The following is a 23243-nucleotide window of genomic DNA, read 5'->3' as shown; positions in this document are numbered from 1 at the left end:
CTTTTCTGAGCATTTACAGCCGTTATGCTGTCCGAGTCATCCCAGGTTTCTGAATAGTCTGATGCATTTGCAAATCCTTTCTTTCCGTTCCCGATGTCCTTATGGTCAGAGTAAGCACACTAACTGGTGCGTTGAGGTAATTTATTGCCTTGACATATATGTTGGAGCTATTATTATGACCCTAGGTGTTTTAGGGAGTCACCTAGTAATTTAGCCATGTTATGTGTTCCCAGTGTGATCATTCTGGCCAACATTCTTGAAGGCATCCTGTGATGCTATTTAGTTAGTAGTCATTCTATTCCTGGGTTTGAACCCGAGACTCACCCTACTTACCTCATGTTGATAGTCTTTGCTCGTTCCTTTAGGATATCAGTAACCTTTGCATTAGTCCTCGAGGTCCGTGGTATTTCCTTCTTCCAAATACTATGAACCACATATGGCAGAAGTTTGTTGGATCAAAAGATCACAACAGGAGTGCTCTCGATGAGTTCTCCATTCTATATTGCGACTCTGCCAGTTCTACTTTTCTGCATGGATTATCCAGAAGAAACCTGTTAAACTTGATTCGACATGCTAATCCATGCATCCAAAACTCAAAAAATCATATGTTCTTTTGAGTTGTTCCCCTTTAGTTGTATTCTGACCCGCGTCTACCAATTGATAGTCAGGAGTAGTCGTGCATTCATGTTTATCGATGCCTATTATCCCTGTGGTCCGTCAAGCCATTCTATTCCAGAATGACTAGGAGAAATGAACTCCAGTACCTCATCCATATCTAGGATTGGGTCAAAGTAGTCATACTCCGCAGATCAAAATGCCAATCCAGCTTCTGGTCTGTTCTACCTTGGAGTATTACCTTCTTTATGTCAGGATTGTCATGAGAATTGCACCATCTCTTATGAATTCTTGACGCAATAATACTTCTTGCCATCATTGTTCATTCCTCAATTTCCGTGTTATTGTAACCGGAATGCCGACAAGTGAATCATGGTGTGTGAAATCAATACTGCTAGCAACTCCGTTGCTTAGTAGTTAAATGGACGATAACCTCATTCTTAGCATGTTGATTATTGAATCGTCACCCTAAGATTGATTGTGCTACCTAGTCCCTATTCCGGTGCACTCTTCGGTCGTTGAGTTAGGATTTTGGCAATCCCTCTCTCATTTGATCTTATCGTCTTGCCCTGAAAAGCAAGATTGCTATTGAGCTTAGTAACATATCAGTGGTTCGTGATTTTTCGATTATCTTCTCGAAAGTATCACCAGGTCATCACCCGACTGTTATGTTGAGCTCGTGATCAAGTTGGTTTCATATAAACCACCCCTTCTACAAGAATCTGTGTTGCATACCCCTGAGCTGTTTGGTCAAACTAAACAACAACTTGGAGAGTTGGAAGATGGAAGCTTGTCTGATTTAGTTCATCTTAAGGGATATCTTGCATGTGTGTTGAAGAAAGATGATATCTTCATCGATTGATCCTCGTGACCAGTTGTTGGACCTATTGTCTTACCAAAGCTTTGATTTGAGTGTGGGCTATCCTCAAATCAAATCAAAACCAACGATGTTCTTAATGTTGCCTCTCGTGGTTGATCCCTCGAGCATACACCATTATATCCTTTGGTCTGACCAATACTATCAATTGTTCTCATAATTATGGAATTCCATTTATATGGAAGCCTGGATGAATTGTTGTTGAGCCCATCAGCAACATTGTTATCTTCTCTCGTTGAACATTAAGTTGGTGTTGGAAACTTTTGAAAGCATTTCTTCATGCTAGCTCATGAAGTATATGTTCGGATGTAAGAAGTGACTTCCTCCAGTTCATGTGCATTTGATGCGAGTTGCAGCCGTGGATTCGAGAAAGTCAATGTTGCTTCCTTTGGAATCATCCCAAACCGGTCATGCATACGTGCGAAGTATTCTGTGGGTTGGAGATTTGCAACCTTCATTCCACATGTGTCCCTAGCACACCAAGCCACTGATTGTTTTGTTCAAGGATAATAAGTTCTACGTGCTAGTCCTGAAGGTACAGAGACGGATTTGTACAAGATTCCGTTATCCTCGATGATGGTTCCCCTCCTGAACTCGGTAGTGTTTTATTATAAGACTACTACTTGGTCATGCCTGCCCGAGGCAGCGTGTCCACATGTTTGTAGCAGAACCAACTCATGTTTTAGAGCTTGCTATCGTAGTTCATTCCCCGAGATTCCCGCAACACCATCTCGTCGATTTGTGTTGCAAACTTTAATTTTCTTTCTAGACTTGAGGAGTCTGGAATATCCTGACACTAGCCAGATCTGAATCTAAGGCAGATATGATGGTTGGAACGTGTCCCAAGAATTATAATATTGGTCTCTCTGTAACCCGGTAAACTGGATGTCGTGGCCAACACACCCAGCCGGAAGACCTCTTGTTGTAGTATCTTGATTGAGGAAGTTGGCCACCTCCCCATGAGGATTTCGTAGGATTTACCTCTGTAGTTAATCCTTACGGATTCTTATGCTCCCGAAGTCCGACCTTTTATTTGATGTTCTAGATACCAAACCATGTAAATGGGTTACGCTAGCACATCAAGGAGAACATTAGAAGTGGAGTGCTAAATGTCTCTCGGTCGATCATCCAGATTTTGTTTCCTTGGCCTCGCCAAGGTGAAATCTGAGACGGTGTTATCTTCCTTTGCATCTGCATCTCTTCCACCGCTATTCATCATCGTAGTACGTTGTGTTGCCAGGATTCTTGACACGGATATTGGTAAACCTTGATGAATATGGAAATGCTCAAGTTCTTGAGAGCACGTATAAGCTCTAGGTGTTATCAGCGACACTAACTGGGATTGCCCCAGATTTCCTCGGTTATGCTATAACCATTCCAATAGTGGAATAACTCTCTACTGTTGAGCCTCTCCCCAGTTACTAGAATCGTTCCCATCATTTGCATTTTGTTCCCAGCTTGCACCGCCTTGTGCCAATCTCCCTTGGATCGCCCTTCTCAGCAATTGTTGTTCAGGATCATCTTCAGAGGTGGTTCTACCATGGGCCCCATTCATTTCCGATAATAAGCAAAATCATCCCTTGTGTTGTCTTCAACAAGGTAATCCACATCATCCATTCTGGCCCGAGAATGTCATTCTTTCGGTCAAATGATCGATTGTGATTTTCTTTAGGCTGGTATAAAGAGTTTCAATGATCTCTGAATCAAAGGTAATTCTTTTTGCCATTTAAGGGGATATATCTACGAGTCGCCATCCCTAAAGTGTCTTGTTGTGGTATCATGGCAACTCAACTCCTCGCTGCGTTGACAACCGATTACCACCTTCTTAAGTGCGGAAATGTTGTCTACCTAGTGAACCTTCGACATCTATTCCACTCCATTCCTTTGGATGAATGTTTCGTATCTCAGCTCGAGAGATGTTGCTATGTCTCACTCTGTGAGTGGATCCTGAGTTGTTCGATCTTCGAGAAGATCGATCCTTCTAGAGTTTCTTTTCCCTCTCGTTGTCATGTTGGTTGAAGTTTCTAGAGCAAGATCACGAGACAAAGATGATGAAGGCATCGACGTTCCTATGAAGTGCAAGTTGGTTCACGAAGTTTGTGTTAGCTGTGTCCCCCCCCCCCCTTTTCATCTTACCCTATGCTTGAATCTCGGAACGAGATTCTTCTTTAGTGGGGGTGAGTTGTCACATCCCTAATTCTGGTCTGACCTATGCCAGCTTCAATGTGTGCATCATATTTAAATTCAAATGAAATTTGAATGGAGGAATTTTCAGAAGCCTCAGAATACCCCTAAAAATAACCAACATTTAAATCTCATCAAATGAGTCCAAGAAAATGTTCCTCTTAGTCTCTGAAAATATTGGCAAAATGTAAAAGTCAAACCAATATTTTTGGTATCTCAGAAACATTTATTTTGGGCCTTTGAATTAATTCAATAACTATTTGCATTGGATATATATTTCTTATATAATTAATATATGTCCAATAATTCTGGAACATTTTATGTGGTTTGGTATATTTTAGTTCTAGCCACATAATTAATTTCAGCATTTTATCAAGTGGTCTAGTATTTTTACTAAATCAAATCAAAACAGAACAAAATAGAAAAACTGAAACAAAAAAAGAAAGAGAGAGAATTACTTGTCTAACTTACCTGTTCGGCCCAGCACTGCAGCTCGCTGGCCCAGCTGGTGGGCCAGCCCACGAAGCCACCCCCCTGTCGTCTTCCTCCTTGCCAGGAGGACATGCGCGTGGCCAACGCACGCCGGCGCACGCCCGGCCACCTCCTACTTGCCGCTTCGCCCTGGCTTCTTCGGGAGACGCCACGCGGCCCTCGGACACCTCTCACTGTCCCCCGTCCTCACCCTCTCCCCTGGATTTCTCTCTCTCACTCACCCGAACGGGCTTGTCACCGCCGTTCTTCACCGCCGCAGCCACAGCCACTGCCTCGCCTCGCCGATGCTCTCAGAGGCTCCGCCGCCACCTCTTCTCCCTCCTCTCCGAGCTACACGAGCTAGGACGGCCCCAAGACGACGCTTGCGGCCTTCTTCCCCGACCACGGCCACCGGATGCCGTCGTCCGATTCGCCGTCTCCGCCTCCTCCCCGAGCACGCCGACCTGGTCTTCGAACTCACTGTGAGCCCCTGTCCATTTCCCCTCTCTCCCCATGCCGTCCGCGCCTTCTAACCACCGTGGCTGTCGGAGCCGACAGCTCCTCGCCGCCGGTCATGTCACCACCGCGACTATGGCCGTGCAAGCATGCGCCCGAGCTCACCACTAAGCTCACCACACCCCCAGGAGTCCAACGCACCTAACCGCGGCTCCTGCCATGCCCTGCACCCTCGATTCGTTCGACGCCCGAACTCCGGCCGCCGCATTTGTGCTCGCCGCCGTCGACTCAGACCACCCCAGCTCCACCCGCTTGGCCTACTAGATGTGCACGAGCCCCAGCTACGCGTAGGACCAAACCGCGGTCGATTTGGTCGACCGTGGGCGATTTCTGAGCCGCGCCGCCATCTCAGGCCTCGCCGGCGTCGAGTCGCCGGCGGGTTTGACCTCGTTTGACCTGGGGTTTGATCCCCCCAGGGTCACTGACGCGTGGGCCATGCCCCTGTTTAGTTTAGGTGTGAGTTTAATTAGCACTAATTAGCTTAGTTAATTAGTTGACTCACTGACAAGTGGGCCCAGGATCTAATTAACCTAGGTTAGTGCTACCTAACGCTAACTAACTCTGTTAGTTAGTTGTTACACTGACATGTGGGTCCCAGCCGTCAGGTTTGACCTGGGCTGGCGCCTTTGACCTGCTGACGTCACCCTGACGCAATGCTGGCGTAATAAGTATTTTCTAGATTTATTTCTATACAGGAAATTCCAGAAAATGTCCTAAACTTCTAAAAATCATATAAAATCAACCGTAGCTCCAAATCAAATAATTTATATATGAAAAATGATCAGAAAAATCCAATCTATCCATTTGTACCATTTTCATGCATGTTTGAACAACTTAAATCTGCTGTGTACAACAATTTGAATAAATGGCATTTGAAATGCCTCATGTGGAGTTTGAATTTGAACCTAGGGTTCAAACCAACTTCATTTAACTTGCTGCTAGTTGCATTAGCTCAAATCACAGCATATGGCCATGTCATGATCATGCATCATATTTTGCATTGCATTGATTGTATTTCTTCTCTGTTGCCGGTATTTGCCCCCTCTCGATAGACGTGATCCGACGATGACTTCGATGACACCGATGAAGAGCTATATTATCTTCAGAAGTGCCAGGCAAGCAAAACCCCCTTGTTCATTATGATACAATCCCTCTCTCTCGCTCCTGCTCTCTTTTACTGCATTAGGACAACAACGATTCAACTGTTACTTGTTGCGGTAGTTGAACCCCTTTATCCTCTGCATGACGTGTCATTGCCACAGTAAATAGATGAAACCCACTAGCATGAGTAGGAGTTGTTTGAGCCCTGTAGTGCCTACTCATTCATGCTTGTTGTCATGCCTGCTACTGCTTAGAGTTGAGTCAGGTCTGATTCATCAGGGATGAATCAGAGGTGTGTGAACATGTCCTACTGTGTGTGAGCTAAGTGTGTGAACACGATTTGGTAAAGGTAGCGGTGAGAGGCCATGTAGGAGTACATGGTGGGTTGTCTCATTGCAGCCATCCTCAGGAACTGAGTTCTGTGTTTGTGATCAATGAAACAGCTACTACCACGCATTGGGCCCGAAACCAATGGACCCTCTCGGCTTCTTAAGCACCCTTGTTCTCTGTCCAGGAGTTGCAACTAGTTTCTGGTGTTTGTAGGATATGTGTTGGAGGCCGTGGGCAGCGCTGACCCGAGGGGTGGGCTGTGATGCGGTAGATACATCGTGGCATGGTGTACCGGGCACGCGTTTGGTGTCTCGGGAACCCTGCACACATCGTTTGGGGCTGTGAGCGAAACTCCGGTCGGATCTCCTCGTGGATGGAACCCGAATAGGCGATAAACCTGGACTAGAGACTTGAGTGTTTAGGTAGGTCGTGGCTGACACCCTCGTTGGGCTTCCGCTTGAAGGTTGCCGAGTACATGTCGTGTAAACGGCGGTAAGTGGTGAGAGCGTGTGTGAAGAAGTACACCCTGCAGGGTTAACATCATCTATTCGAATAGCCGTGTCCACGAAAAAGGACTTCTGGGTTGCCTGTACAGTTCATAGACAAGTGAAAGTGGATACTCTAAAATACGCAAGATAAGCATGAGTGCTATGGATGGCGTTCTCGTAGGGAGACGGGAGCGGATCCATAGTGGTGTATTGATATGGTGAATATGTGGACTCGTGTGCGCCACCTCAAAAGAGTTACTTGCAGTCGTAGTTCAGGATAGCCACCGAGTCAAAGCCGGCTTGCTGCAGTTAAACTCCACCACCCCCTTTGTTGATAATGATGCATATGTAGTTAGTTCTGATGTAAGTCTTGCTGGGTACATTTGTACTCACGTTTGCCTATTTTATGTTTTTGCAGAGAGACTTCAGTCTCACTAGTAGTTCCACGTGGACTTCGACGTTTAGCTTGTTACCTCAGCTACGATCTTGTGCCATCGGCAGGATCTTGTAGATAGTCAGGCTTCTCAGCCTTTTTCATTTATAGATGTCTGTACTCAGACATGTTAAGCTTCCGCATGTGTTTTGACTTGTATTCTCTGATTGTTGGGTCATGAGACCCATGATTGTAATATCTCGCTCCTCGGAGCCTATTGAATAAAATGCTTGAGTTGTAGAGTCATGTTGTGATGCCATGTTGTATTTGCACATATCGAGCATATTGTGTGTATGTTATTGAAATGCTTGGTATGTGTGGGATCTGACTATCTAGTTGTTTATCCTTAGTAGCCTCTCTTACCGGGAAATGTCTCCTAGTGTTTCCACTGAGCCATGGTAGCTTGCTACTGCTCCGGAACACTTAGGCTGGCCGGCATGTGTCCTTCTTCGTTCCTGTGTCTGTCCCTTCGGGGAAATGTCACGCGATGAATACCGGAGTCCTGTTAGCCCGCTACAGCCCGGTTCACCGGAGTCCTGCTAGCCCAGTGCTACAGCCTGGATTCACTCGCTGATGACCGACACGTTCGATGTTGGGTCATGGATGCCTGTCCCTGTAAGTTTGTGCTACTTTGGGTTTACGACTAGCCATGTCAGCCCGGGCTCCTTATCATATGGATGCTAGCGACACTGTCATATACGTGTGCCAAAAGGCGCAAACGGTCCCGGGCAAAGGTAAGGCGACACCCGTGGGAATACCGTGCGTGAGGCCGCAAAGTGATATGAGGGGTTACATGCTAGATCGATGTGGCATTGAGTCGGGGTCCTGACAGCGAAAAAGCGTGATTACATTATAGTGGCACTAGTTGATGAAACACACAAAATAAATAGAAGAAAATATTGCGATAGTATCATAGTATGCCATGCTGCGAGGGCGAGATGGGCCCTTCGACGCCTCATACGGTACGCCTCATACTGGACATCGTCCCAAGTCTCCCAGATACACCTTCTGCCAGTGATGAACATCAGTGTATAGCAGTAGTACAAGGAGGCGCCTTGAGACATCCAAATCTCTATTTTTGTACATATCGACTAAAATTAAGCACCCCAGTTTGCATAAACGATTAAACATTAACAGTGGGACTAGTTGATGAAACATACTTTAACAAAGAGAAGCACTTTCTTTATCTACATTGGAAATGAAATGATAGAGATGACACTCGCTCTATTTTAACTGTATTATTACTTCATTTTATCAGTGACACTAGGGTCAAGCAGGTGGCAAACGAGGTGTACCGTGCGTTGCAAGGATGGAGGCCGGTGGTGCTTAGACTGGGATGCTGAAGCTAGCTCTTTCAGTCACCAACATGGATGATTCAATTCATGGGACCTTTTGGTGCAGTTCACCTAAAATGAAGCAATGTCCCGTGAGCTAGCAGCTTCTTCTTCAATTTTTTTAAGAAAAGGGCTCCAGCCTCGGTTCCATTTCCATCAGAAAACGAAACCCACAGAGCTTCTTCTTCATTAGTTGCAATAAAATTGAGCAACATCAATGTTGGTTGTGATGCTCCTGGAATGCTCAACTATAATTTGGATATCATTTGTGCAGTTCAACTTAGATCGAGCGTGAAATGTATATCTCTGTTTGCACAAAAAAGGTGGAAAGGAGGGTGACTAACAAGTAAAAAGTGATGTAACATGCATCAAATGAAAAGAAGCATGTTCCTTATCTGAATGGAAATCCTACAAGGACAGTAGCAATTTCTAAAGCAGTGGCATTGCTAGATATTAGTGTGGGCATCAGGATTAACTATGACAACCGTTAAATACGACATTACTTTGGGCACGGGAGAGTAGGCGGACCAGGAAAGTTGCATTTCTAACGAAAAGAACCAACTTATCTTAATGGGAAATTTTAGCAGGACATGTAAAGAAGTGCCATTGATTCATATTACTGGAGGCATTACATTGAAAACAACATTGGTTTAACGTGTCCTTACTTTTAACAGTGCGACTGCAACATTTTACCAGTGGCATTACATAAGAGTGGCTCGGGGCAACAAACATCAGAACAGGATATCTGGGTTGGTCCCATTTTTGTTCGGTATAGCCACCTTATACTGTGTGAGGCTAGCAAATGTAGTGCTGGACTTACTCTGTTGACTTGTCCCTGAGTCCCCACTTTCTTTCCTTTTCCAACAAATAGATCGGGTTTATATTGAGTTTGTACTGCGTTACCCTTTATTTCCCTATTAGACCTAGAGACCAATTGGATAGCCAGTCTCTGCTACTTTTCGCCCCCATTATTTCCTCTTTCGACCAAGTCCTAGATTCTGGTAACAAATCCTCCCCCACACCCACCCCCTTTCTTCCTTGTTTGAACCAAGTAGTACTAGATTCGAGTGCATGAACTAGTTTTACCTCTTAAATGTAAAAAAATTAGGTGGTTTTCGAACAGCCGATCGATCCTATCTACGAGGGGGCCTGAGAAATAGTAAAAGTTACAAATGTAGCGACGTCAGGAGCTCGGGAAGTAGAGCAAGGCCGGTTTCGAAGGAAGTTATACCGGATGGTCACCGGGATGTCGCTAGGTGGGCGGCGGGAGGCCGGATCTGCCCACACTACGGCAGCGAGGAAGAAGAGGTCGAAGGCCCTCACTCGCCAGTGGTGCTTGGGAGAGAACGGCAAGGCAGGCTGATCGGGACGCCCCAGCAGTGGGTATGAGCCGTCGCCGAGGACGACCGCGTGAACGTTGCACCTTCTCACCTTCCCCGGCGGAGAGGATCCGGCTGGATTTGTGACCAGCGGTGAGCAGAGAGAGAGAGTGTGGCCACCGCTTTCGTGTTTAGATCTGGAGAGGCCGAGACGGTGTGAAGAGAGCAACACTAGCAAGCAAGCGCGGAGGCTCCTGACGGTATAGTGGAGTAGTACTTAGTTTTCTTTTGTCTACCGGAGCCGGCTTGACCTCGTCAATGACTATCGAGAAGTCTTCATGCACGTGGCCCGGAGGCATAGTTGTCGTCATTTTGATCTGAAGCACCGGATTATAACATATAACACGAAAAAATGCCACATGACAAGAAATCATAACCTCACTGCCCAAAGGAGACAACATGAATCCCGACGGACAAACTAGACAAGGAACAAAGTTCAAATTAAAGATAAACTCATAGAAAAGGGGTCCGTCGATAGATGTCTAATTAACATAGCCGGCTTGACCTAGATGGCAGCCGAGTAGTCACTATTCGTGCATGTGCCCCCAATGACTAGCCCAACTCAGTTGTCGCTGTTTAACCCTCGCAGTGATCCGAAGCACATGACACATAATTTTGTTAGATGACAAGAAACCTTTTCTTAGATTTCTCACCACAACTACAGCCATGTACAACACAGCCTGCACGATATGTAGACGATAGCCAATCCAGGCGTGTCTGCTGGAGTCTGGTCACATGCATGGACGAACTGATCTTCCGTGTCTTGCAGGGATCGTCCAGGCACCAACGTAGTACAACACTTCTCAAGTACTATCGCTTGTCTCCCTCTTCTATTAAGTCACCTGACTTGCGGGGCTGGGGAGTGTGCCTATGGTCGGTTCTCAATTGCCGTCCCACATGTGTGTGCGAACGCAATATGACGCACGTTCCATTCGGAGAGCAGCGTGCCAGACCGACCGACCGTCTGGGGTGCGACGCGAACGCGACGTGCGTGCTGTATACTCCGTACATGTGTACGGCCGTTTTCTAGACGCTTTGCTCCATGGCGCGGGCGCAATCAATGGATACAAAATTAGTATACTGTATACTATTTAAAAGTCGAGGGCGGGGCTTTTTCCTGCCCGGTAGGTGGCGGGACAGTTCTGCCTAGTCGGTTCGACAGAGACGCGAGAAGACGAGGGAGTAGGCTCCTGCAAATGTAGGGCTGTGTGATTTGACAGCGAGTTACTGCTGGACAGGTGGGGCCCCGTGATTTGACCTGCCATTATCATTTTAACTGCGACGCTACGACCGGCGTGAGTCTCCCGATTCCTGACCACCTCCATACAGGTGCCTCTCCCAATGCTCCACCATGTAGTAGTAGAGGCTGGCTCTTGCATGAGAGCCCACTTCTCCACTTTTTCCTTGCCTCTCTTTCCTCCACATATGCAAAAATGCCAAGTAAAATGCACTATTGTACTTACTTGCTCCTACAGGTGCTTAAGCTTGCCACATAGGCATAAAGTCTGATGTGGCAAGTTAATCAAGAAGAGAGAGACTAGTTTGGTGACCCAAGGAAGAAACGGTGCTAAGCGCGTGTACCTAGGTGAAAAGACAATTTTGAGTCTATAGCTAATTAAATGAAGCAAACTTAGCAACACCATTTCATTGGAAGAGGTCACTCCTTGGCAAATGCAATAACTACTAGTACTCCCTGTGTCCCATTATATAAGAACGTTTTTGACACTACACTAGGTAGTGTCAAAAACGTTCTTATATTATGGGACGGAGCGAGTACGAAGAAAGAGATAGAGACGAGTAAAAAATACACACTTATAGGCAACCTTGTTGTAGTATGAGTGACTAAGTGATGACTATGTATGACATGCCAACATCAGATAGCCTAACGCATCGTGTTAAATCTCCAAGGGCGCAAGCACGCGAGCGACGCGACGTTTGTGATAGGTGCGACCATGATACGGGCTGCTGGCAGCCCTTGGATCTGAGATCAAACGGTCGCATGCTAAGTTGCTGAAAATTTTAAGAATAACCCTCCAGGATAGGATATTCACCCATAGGTCTAGAATCACGCCATGCAACCGTTCGATCTCAGATCCAAGGGCTCTCGGAAGCCCGTATCATGGGAGAATGGAAAGCCACTACCCTGCCGTTCGCACGCTGGCAGTTCGCTCCTACTCTTTATCGCACATCCTTTAATACTACGGTGGTTCGCTCCTAGTCGTCCCGTCCATTCACATTATGGTAGTTCCACTAATCCTAACCCTCCTCCCAAATCCATGGCGTCCCAAATCTCCCCGATCGGCGGTGAGTACCAGGTTAGAACCATCACCGGCGATGAGTTCGACGTCATCTACACCCGTACTTCCGCGACGGTGAAAGGATGCCTTTCTCGCTTCAGACGCATGTTCGGAAACTCACATGATGAGTGGGTCGCTGGGCTAGATGTTGAGTACACCACAGTCGTGGGACGAGAGAAGGATCTAAAGGACAAAGAGAGGAAGAAGCCCGCCATGATCCAGGTTTGCGTACATAACATTTGCTTGGTCTACCACATATGCCATGCCGATGTTGAGTGCCAGGATTTTAAGACCTTCCTCGAGGACAAAACAGTCAAATTTTTACTGTAGACTTTAAGAATGACAAAGAAGTCATGCGTCGGATAGGCCTCATTGTAGGCAACCCCTTCGACCTCCAGAAGAATCGACTGGTGCCCTCTCGTCAGCCCTCAATGCTGACCCTGGCAGGAGCCATGGTTCATCCTTCATACCGCAAACTGGACAAACCTCATTACACGTTTCATCGTCATGCATGGTAGCGGAATGTACTAGATATAGACCACATCCACTATGCTGCAATGGATGGCTACCTTTGTTTCAATATCTACAAGGGTTGGATGAAGAGCAACAGCCAAGTTGGTGGTTCAAGCAAAGAAGTATCGGCCAAGAGGAAGAGGGACAAGGACGAAGTCGAGGACGTGGACGAGGACTCTGGGCAAGGTGGCAGTTTTGTTGCTCATGGCGGTTCTAAACTTATAATGTAGTGTCTATCGAATTAGTTGCATAGTTTAATTTCAGGTGTGCTTAGTTTAATTTGAGGGGTGTGTTGTGTTGAGCCCCCAGCAGAACTATGTTATGTTTCTTCTCGTTACTTTAACTCTTCAGTATGAACATACTAGTACTAGTATTTCTTTAATAGAATTTAGCACCCCAATTAAGCACGTACTAGCTTTTTTAATAGTACTATATGCATAATTTGGCAACGAGCGCTCTCTATATGTACCACCTTTTTTAAAAAATTCTAATTTTTGCTCCATGGCGCAATCCATCGATAGTGGAGTACTACTGTACAAAAGTATACATTTTTTAAAAGGCTAGTGTACTATTCATCACACATATATATAGCCAGTTAAATTCTCAACCTAGAACGACGTGCATGCCATGTAGTAAACCGATCCGGAGGAAGTATAGTAAAAATGAGGTGACCCAGCGATCGGCGGGGGAGCATGGCCTGTCATGCGGTCCCACGTGTCAGGATGTACCAAGGCGATGTGCGTGTCCATCTTGAGGTAGAAGCAATACTAGTACGTGGTTTGAGATGCTGTCGCACCGTACTGTGAAATAATGGTTGCTTCGTCCGTCTGGGAAGGTGCGGCATTGTGATTTGACGTCTCATTGCTCATTACTAACACTGGGCCGGTACGAGTGGGGTCCGTTCCACCTGCTGTTCTGCACTGTTATTTGGTGCTTGACACGTCGACCCGAATGCACATGAGATGACCCCCACATCCTTTGTCAAAATAAACAACACCCCAATCAATGCATTTCACTTTTCCGTGCAACGGACGAGCACCTTACTTGCTCCTACAGGTGCTTAAGCTTGCCACATAGGCATAAAGTCTAATGTGGCAAGTTAATCAAGAAGAGAGAGACTAATTTGGTGACCCAAGGAAGAAACGGTGCTAAGCGCGTGTACCTAGGTGAAAAGATAATTTTGAGTCTATAGCTAATTAAATGAAGCAAACTTAGCAACACCATTTCATTGGAAGAGGTCACTCCTTGGCAAATGCAATAAATACTAGTATTCCCTGTGTCCCATAATATAAGAACATTTTTGGCACTACACTAGTGTCAAAAACGTTCTTATATTATGGGATGGAGGGAGTACGAAGAAAGAGATAGAGAGGAGTAAAAAAATACACTTATAGCCAACCTTATAGCCAACCTTGTTGTAGTATGAGTGACTAAGTGATGACTATGTATGACATGCCAACATCAGATAGCCTAACGCACCGTGTTAAATCTCCAAGGGCGCGACCGCGCGAGCGACGCGATGGTCGTGGTAAGCGCAACCATGATACGGGCTGCTGGCAGCCCTTGGATCTGAGATCAAACGGTCGCATGCTAAGTTGCTGAAAATTTGCAGAATAACCCTCCAGGATAGGATATTCGCCCATTGGTCTAGAATCACGCCATGCAACCGTTCGATCTCCGATCCAAGGGATCTCGGAAGCCCGTATCATGGGAGAATGGAAAGCCACTACCCTGCCATTTGCACGCTGGTAGTTCGCTCCTACTCGTCCCCGCACGTCCTTTAATACTATGGCTGTTCGCTCCTAGTCGTCCCATCCATTCACATTATGGCAGTTCCACTAATCCTAACCCTCCTCCTAAATCCATGGCATCCCAAATCTCCCCAATCGACGGTGAGTACAAGGTTAGAACCATCACCGGCGATGAGTTCGACGTCATCTACACCCATTCTTCCGCGACGGTGAAAGGATGCCTTTCTCACTTCAGACGCATGTTCGAAGACTCACATGATGAGTGGGTCGCCAGGCTAGATGTTGAGTACACCACAGTCGCCGTGATCCAGATTTGCGTGCATGACTTATGCTTGGTCTACCACATATGCCATGCCGACGTTGAGGGCCAGGATTTTAAGAACTTCCTCGAGAGAAACCCAGTCAAATTCTTTACTGTAGACTTTGGTAATGACAAAGAGTCCTGCGTCGGATAGGCCTCGTTGTAGGCAACACCTTCGACCTCCTAAAGAATCGGCTGGTGTCCTCTCATCAGCCTTCAATGCTGACCCTGGCAGGAGCCATGGTTCATCCTTCATACGGTAAACTGGAGAAACCTCCACACACGTTTCATCGTCATGCATGGCAGCGGAATGTACTAGATATAGACCACATCCAGTACGCTGCAATGGATGGCTACCTTTGTTTCAATATCTACAAGGGTTGGATGAAGAGCAACAGCCAAGTTGGCGGTTCAAGCAAAGAAGTATCGGCCAAGAGGAAGAGGGACAAGGACGAAGTCGAGGACGTGGATGAGGACTCCGAGTAAGGTGGCAGTGTCGTTTCTCATGGTGGTTCTAATGCAGTGTCTACCAGAATAGTTGCAAAGTTTAATTTCAGGTGTGCTTAATTTAATTTGAGGGGTGTGTTGTGCTGAGCCCCCAGCAGAACTATGTTATGTTTCTTCTTGTTACTTTAACTCTTCAGTAAGTACATACTAGTATTTCTTACATTTCATCTTTTAGTTGGTATAGTACTACCACTCGTTTATTCACATTATATACGTACAATATATATGGCCAACATCATATAGCCAGCAGTTTAGTTGTTAGAGAATTTCAGGGTGCTTAGTTTTGTTAAAGAATTCCAGGGTGCTTAGTTTTATTTGAGGGGTGGGTTGTGCTGGACACCATTATTGTGACTAGCCTTTTTAATAGTACTATATGCATAATTTGGCGACGAGCGCTCTCTATATGTACCACCTTTTTTTTAATTTCAAGTTTTGCTCCATGGCGCAATCCGTCAATACTACTGTTGTACAAAAGTATACATTTTTAAAACGCTAGAGGGCGGGGCTGTCTAGCTTCGTCGGTTTCACGAGAGGCGAGGGCCTTTGTGATTTGATGGCTCATTACTATTGGAAGGCGGGGCCTTGTGATTTGACTGCTCGTATAAATGCGCCGACGACCTGATCGAGGAGGAGCAAAGAACCGTGCGGTATACTCAAGTTTTCCACTGGAGTAGTACTGCGACGGAGGAGCACGAAACACGGCAGCCCAGTGCCATACGATGATAAAAAATGATCTAATTTGCTAGTCATCTCATTGTTAGCATTGTTCTATTCATTCCACTGTTCAAGATATCTTCCGATATTCCGATAAATCAGTCGATTTATCGCTTACCGTTATCTGACCGATAAGATAAATCGGCCGATAAATTAGCCGATATGGCGACAAATCGACCGATATGCTGATAAACTGGCCGATTTACCCCTTATCTTGGGTCGACGATAAGTTCCCGATAAGCGATATCCCCAACATTGATTCATTCCCTCAAAAAACAAAAAACCATTGTTCTATTCATGCCTCGTAGAGAACATGACACGTGCGACGAAACACCCGAAGCAAAAGATGAAACACAGCAGCAAAAGAAGAAGGAAGATTATCACCCCAAATGATCTAATTCGCCGTGGATTCGTAACTGCTTCTTCATCGCCTCCACGACCTCCATCTCCTTGCGTGTCTCCTCCGCCATCTTCTTCATTCTGTCCATGACGCGGGATTTCTCGACGTGAGCCTTCATCATCTGTTCCACGGCCACATTACGTACCTTGACAGCAGTCGGGTGCTCGATGCGGAGCTTCACCAACTCCTCCTCTTGTTCCATGACGAGGGCCTGCAGCATCTTCATCGAGGAACTACTATTCTCATGCAGCTTCTTCCAGCCATCGTTCTTCTCCTTCAACAGGTCGATCTCGAGGCAGAGCTTCGCCTTGTCCTCCTGAAGTCGCATGATTTTGCCAGTCGCCTTCTTCTCCGAGGCAATGCTCTTCTTCAGCAGCATCACCAAGCCGGCGGTCAACTCCCCCTGCTGACTGAGCTCAGCGGGCATGTCGTCGAGGCTCTCCGTCAGCAACTCCATCAAGCCTTGGATGCACTCCTTCTGCTTATTGAGGTGCTTCTTGAGCTGATCGGGCATGCCGTCGCGGGATAACGACTCTAGCTCCGCTGTCTTGGCATGTTCGCCTTCACGGCTAGGGCGCTCCTGGGAGCCATCGCCTGCCCGTGGGAGATCTTTTGAGGTCTCTGTGTGGCGGGGAGCCCTCTCTTTTTTTTCTGCAGCCTTGGTCGCCGCTCCCTTGTTACGAGTAGTTCTCGACCTAGAGCTCTACTCACCGGCCATGGCAACAATGGACGAAGAAGGAGCACTTATGAGGAGGAAAGGTAGAGTAATTTTCGGTTAGGTAGTTCCCCTTTTTATAACCTAAGTACTAGCACTAGTAGTACTAATACCTGCATAGTGGGAACACATTCAGGTTTGGTACGTACTAGTAACTGTGAGCAGGCTTTTGAATGTGATGGGAACAAGGTAAAGATTAATTGATGGTTTTGGTTTCGAGGGCCGAAACGGCTCCCGATGAGTTTAGGGAACATAAATTTCAAGTACTACACTGCTCAAATGCGTAAATATTATGTTACTGTCAAAAGTTGGCACAAAATACGAAGGAGACCAATGGAAGTACTACTAGCAACCCACGATTTAACTACTCGCATGCGTGCAGTGGAGTAATAATGTCTTTCTTCCGCCCTCACGTCCACTCAATTTGCATGCGCTGTATTAATTGACCATCAATGAAGTGAACGACTTTACACGCGTCAAATTATCACATGGGATGGATCTTGGTACAAAATTGCGTCCGCTCGTGTACCCGCGTGTGCGTGCGAGGGAATGAGTGCGTGCGTGGCGTGCATGCACATCTTCGCTTCGTGCATGTACCGCCAGTATGGCTCAGGGAGGATGAGTACATTCTTCTAGAACCAGCAGCACGTCACTGTGATCAATCCACGCAAGGAGGTCGCGACAACGCCTCCACATGTGCCACGTGGCTTCATGAACTGTAAGAGAGACACTGTGTAGCGTGCCATTGGTATTCTAATTTACGTGTTTTGCACATACTCGAAGTACTAGTAATTTACACGTGCATTGCACGCATCAGATTTTGCAACCAAATTATGAATAAATACCACACTATAGCATGTAAGCTCTTAGTCATATATGCGTGATGTAGCCCTTCATTTAATTCTTATAGTTCATCTCATTCAAAATCAAATTAGTTTTTATAAAAAAGCTAAGAACGTGTGAATAGGAAAAACATGGGATTATAGTGGAATGTCGTATTGAATCCTACAGGATTGTACGAGTGTTTGATTGTGCATAGAAAAAACACAGAATTCTTTCAAAGAGGTTTGAGTGGATGGGATGTTTCCTATGAAATCTAGTGCAAATGAATCATATGGAAAAATTCCTATGGTTTACAATCCTACGAATCAAACAACCAAGATAGGAAAAATTCCTAATGATGAGAGTCCTCCAAAATTCCTTTGAGAATCCTTTGAATCAAATAAGCCCTTAATCTATTTTATGATTCATGGAATTGCGCATTGTAAAGCATAAAGTGAAAACAAATAATGGCAATTGAACTAGAAAAAAAGTTTGGGCGGTTATGATACGGAACATTCTAGAACAAAAGAGAACCACTGTTGTTTTGAGGTTCGTGCATTATGCTTAAGTTCAACCATGGAGTCTACTAGATTGTACATGTAGCAAAATCTGGTGGGGGGCTAGAAGATGGTGCGAGGGGCCGAGTGGAGGGAGACTATGAAGGAATGCACAAGTGCGAGATTGATATTTAGAGAGAGGGGGCGAACACGTGCGCTGTTGCACGCAGTGGCAGAGCCATGAAAAATAAATGAGCTAGGGGGCCTAGCATTGCTAATCCTTTACGAGGAGGGTCAATTCATGAAATTAAACCTTTTTTAGCAGCAATTGTCTAATGATCACATTCATATTAGCCTCGATATATAGTGATGTTAAGGGTGGGGGGGGGGGCAGGGCCCTTACTGCCCCCTGTCTTCGCCATTGTGCACGCATCTGAGAGATGAAGCGAAAGGCATGGATGATGAGAGGGGGACGTTGGATATATAATTAATGTGGGTGTATTAGCTATTTATGTTAATCCTATATAGAGAGGTATAGATTGATCGATGTGGACGTGGGAGATGTATAGATTGATCGATGTGGACATGGGAAAGAGGGTGAGACCTCACTGGATATATCGATTGATCAGTTTGTGTGGAAAACTATGAAAGACCTAGCTATATACACACATGCATAGAGGAACATCGATCGTTGCGCATGCACGCGTGAGAGATAAAGAATGCTCGGTATGAGGGAAAGAGGGATGTGTGTGGGTGTGTGCCTTCATGGGAGACCGACTTGAAGAAAAAGATTGCATGCGTGCAATAGATAATGCCGACTGGTAGTGTGTGTACATGCATGCACGAGAGAAAGTTAGTGGTACAATTATAAAGAGGTCATAATCAATGTAATCACTACAGGAATCGACTACTTTGCCGTCTGCCACGGCGGACAGGAAAGGCATGAATGGCGGACGGCAACAGGCTCCGGCAACGTAAGATCCGGCAAAGAGCTACTTTGCCATCTGCTTTTGGCAGCTGACGGCAAAGGAGCCTTTGCTATCAGCAACGGACGGCAAAGAAAGCAGACGACAAAATTTTCGCTCTTAGTCCATTAGGTGGCTAACGGCAGGCCTTTGCCATCTGCGGCTGATGGCAAAGAAGCAAAGGTCTTTGCCGTCTGCCAACAGATGGCAAAGTTTTTGCTTCTTTGCTGTCTGCCAGCAGATGGCAAAGTGTCCAAAGTGTCCAGATGCACAAATGGCAAATCTCCTTCTTTGCCATCTCTGTCATTGATTTACAGTATGTTCAACAATTCATATTCATATGTATAGCGCATGCATATATCACAAATATCAACACACACCACAGGAAAATAAGACAAGATCATCCATAAAAACATATATATCATACGACCTGTATCACAAAGTAAGACACGATCACACAAGTGTCGACAAATAAGATCACAAAGGTTGGCCTCCACATAACACAAAACTTAGGTGAGCATCATGGGATCTAGCAGCAACAGCACCTAACCTACTGGATGGACACTGCAGTCCAGACCCAACACCACAAGCACACTACATACTGATTTGCGACCGTGCCGGTGATGCAACCACCACAACCAAAATTAAAAATGCAAGGGAGGTGGGTGGTCCAGGTAGTTGTCTCCACGCCGCCTATGTTTACCACTCGAAATGGCAACAGGTCCAGGTTGTGGTCATCAGCCTTCTTCATGCCATCAGCATGATCACCATTGCCTCCCGCACCCTGTCATCATCAGACTGATTTGCTGCTGCTGCTCGTCCTCCTACTCCGTCTGCATGGACAATAGCAAGTTAGTTGAATGGCATGCACGATAAAACTGCAAGGCATATATATTCATCTAGATTAATTCTACTAAGTAAAGATTTTGCATGGATGGGTTTGACATCAACAGAGACTGAAAGAAGAGCATTTTCCCCTCCCAATCCAAAACCTGCAGTACAAATACAACTCTAAGAGAAGGAACTGTGGTACAACAAGAGGCGCTCCAAATCGAACTAAATCTCAGTTTCTTTATTTATCTAAGAAACATCACAACTATAACTTCTGCCAAGCAAGCAGTTATCATACTATCAGCTAAAGAAAAACAAAGGAAGATCACGTGTCACTTTTAGGGAAAACATCAGGAGTAGATGATAGGCAAAAGTAGATGATCATCAAATTCCATCACACTCCACAGTGAATAATGCTACTACTATTGATAGCAAGGACTAACTATTCCCACTACCTGGACGCAGCATCCTTCATTTTGCAAACAAAAAAAGAGCACATTATCCAATTCCTTCACATACATAAATGAATAGCAGCAACCAAATTCAACGGTACTACCAAAATCAAATATATTATATTATTAAAATGATAGAAAACGAACGGAGGAGATTCAAAATTACAAAGTTATGATAAATGAACGGCAGTGATTCGTTGATCTCAACTTGATGGCGGCGTAAAGGCATACAGAGTGCACATAGCCAACGGCACAGCCAGCTTATAGGCAAAAGGAATCACATGGCCAGCTTAAGAAAAAGGAGTCCATAGTCCATACGCCACCTTCCAATGGCAAGCCAGGCTAGCGTATAGTCAATTAGTACACAAGCATGTTATTTCATCTCCACGGCACTACACACGTAATAACAACAATAATATTAAAATAAGTCTACAAAACATGCATAATGGGAGTATATTCGAAGATATGCACCATAATTAAATGTACAAGTCTATCATTCGACACGTACAATAATATATGGATGCAAACTCCATCATGTACATGAAAAGAAAGTTCAGCTGGATTATGAATCAGTCACGTATATAACCAATATCCAACCAAAAAGGAAGGTCCAGTAAAAAAACTAACATTCGGACTAGGAGCAACACATGAAACCATCAACGTATATCAGCAAAAAGCTATATGGAGGCAGCAATGTCGAAACCTATAAAAACAGAGGATCCACCAAATACTGAATAAAAATAAATTTACTTTTTCACTGACACCTCAGTTGTTAAGTACATATGCTAAAAGTAAAAGAAACTGATTTCATTTTTTGCGGAAAAAAGAACTGATTGCAACCAAAGATTCTAAATAGAAGAAGGTATGTCATAAAAATGCTAAGGATAAAGGAAATTGACTGTGTGACATTGGTGCTAGATAGATTAGTGTATGTAATAAAATGTTAATCTTCTTTTTTGTGGCGAATACAATTTTAATCTTCATCGCAACTTACCATAAAATATTTATTCATATTACGAAGTTTGCAATTTTCTAACAACATATTTATTCACTAAACAACAAGCACGGATTGGGTTTGAAGCAATCAACTTACATATACTCCCATGGACTGAATAAAGGGCACCTCATATTTGGTTTGAGAATGTCAATATTTCCAAGTAACTTTAGCAAGATGAACAAAGCAGTCAATCATACATCAGCAACCACTTGCCAATTTATTGAACTAATAATGAGCACAGAGAAACTAAGAGCAGTTCATATGGATGGGGGCCACAGCAAACAAAGAGCTGATTGAACAACTCATGTCACATCTAATACCAGAGAAAGCGCATAACCACTGCGATGCTTGTTGCTGAGCTGGTGACGAGTGCCCAGAGACAAGGCTAACGAACCTCCAATTCGCAGCGAATCTAACACTCACTTCACCTCCTCTAACCTGTCGCGGTGATTAATGAAAGGCAAAACAACGCGGGTTTCTAAAATAATTCAGTTAACAGAATCGCTAGACTCATCTACTAATTCATGTGTGACTGACTTGATAGTACTATACTACACGATGGCAAAGATGTCCCAAATTCAGTGTGAGATGAGCTTACGAATTCAGTTAACAATGAACCTGAATCTATGCCTATGTCTGAAGGGAAAGAAGAAGGTTGGGGCTTTGAGGATGGAGGGAGGGAGGGACTGACAGGGCGATCCAAAAGGTGCCAACGAGGGGGACGGCACCCCAGAGTAGGCCGCAGGCGAGCCCCACCGCCTGCCGGATCCAATGCACCGCGTCCAGCAGCTGGTCCTGCACACCAAAACCCAGACATCGAACCAATCAGAACCTCACGGAGTCACTCGGGGACACGCCGCCGCCGGTGGTAGCGGTGGCGGCACACGTACCTTGTCCAAGTACGCGTCGGGGTAGGTACCGGATGGGGTTCACCTTGGCCTCAATGCGGTCGCCCAGGCGGGCGGGCTTGAGGTAGTTGATGTAGATCTGCACGCCAGCCACCCTCCGGTACCCCGACGCCATGTACCCACCGATACTCGCCGTCGTCTCCGCCATGAGCGCCGAGACGCCGCCATTGAGAATCTTGAAGGGCTGCGACCATCCTGACCACGCCGACGTCGCTGTGCTCGCAGCAACAGCAGCTCGACGCCGCTGGGGCCTCCTCGCGGCGCACCACCACCAGTGCCTGGGCGTGGCTCTCCTCGGCAAGGAGAGAAACCGGTCAGTGGAGATGGTGAGCGGGGAGAGGTGACCTCGGGGAGGAGAGCTAGGGGTGGGGAACCGCGGGGATCGCCGGAATCTGGCGGTGGCGTGGGGTGGAGAAAGGGGATCGAGGAAGACGAGAGAGATGGGATCCAACGTGGGTGTGTGTGCGTGGGTTGGGCGTGGGTGTGCAACGTGGGTGGGGCCCGGGGCTATGTGGGTCGTGGGTGGGTGTGTGCCAAGTCATCGATCCGTGTCCATGGCTGCATTTATTCTTTGCTGACTGCTGGGGCGGGGGCGGCCATTAGACACATTAGATTATTTTCTTTTCCATCCCCTTTCGGTCTTTTTGCCGTCTGCTAGCAGACAGCAAAAATAATATCCGTTAAATCGTTCTCGTTAGTGGGCTACCCATCCTCTTTGCCGTCCGCTAGCAGACGACAAAAAATCTATGCCGTCAGCTAGCTGACGGCAAATAGCAGGCTGATGGCAAACACTCCCTTTGTCGTTCGCTTTTTTTTACCGTCAGCTTTCTGTAAGCTGATGGCAA

The 23243-nt window shown here is 45.9% G+C and overlaps 1 protein-coding gene across 2 annotated transcripts; it reads right to left on the bottom strand.

Moving 5' to 3' along the window:
• Window positions 1-19595: 19595 nt before the first annotated feature.
• On the bottom strand, window positions 19596-22900 carry LOC119349143. Of its 2 annotated transcripts, XM_037617154.1 has the most exons (4): window positions 22773-22899; window positions 22410-22691; window positions 22182-22285; window positions 19596-20043 (listed from the first exon to the last, which is right to left on the bottom strand). In XM_037617154.1, the coding sequence occupies exons 2-4, from the start codon at window positions 22544-22546 to the stop codon at window positions 19958-19960; spliced, it is 327 nt and encodes a 108-aa protein (XP_037473051.1). In that variant the 5' UTR covers window positions 22547-22691; window positions 22773-22899; the 3' UTR covers window positions 19596-19957. The 2 variants fall into 2 exon arrangements, with proteins under 2 accessions (XP_037473051.1, XP_037473052.1); XM_037617155.1 differs by having other exon boundaries at window positions 22381-22900.
• Between the last annotated feature and the right edge of the window lie 343 nt (window positions 22901-23243).

This window comes from Triticum dicoccoides, chromosome 1B (assembly GCF_002162155.2).
Source record: "Triticum dicoccoides isolate Atlit2015 ecotype Zavitan chromosome 1B, WEW_v2.0, whole genome shotgun sequence".
Taxonomy (NCBI): Eukaryota; Viridiplantae; Streptophyta; class Magnoliopsida; order Poales; family Poaceae; genus Triticum; species Triticum dicoccoides.
The sequence above is the reverse complement of the archived record's forward strand: the minus strand, read 5'-3'. Positions and strand labels throughout refer to the sequence as shown.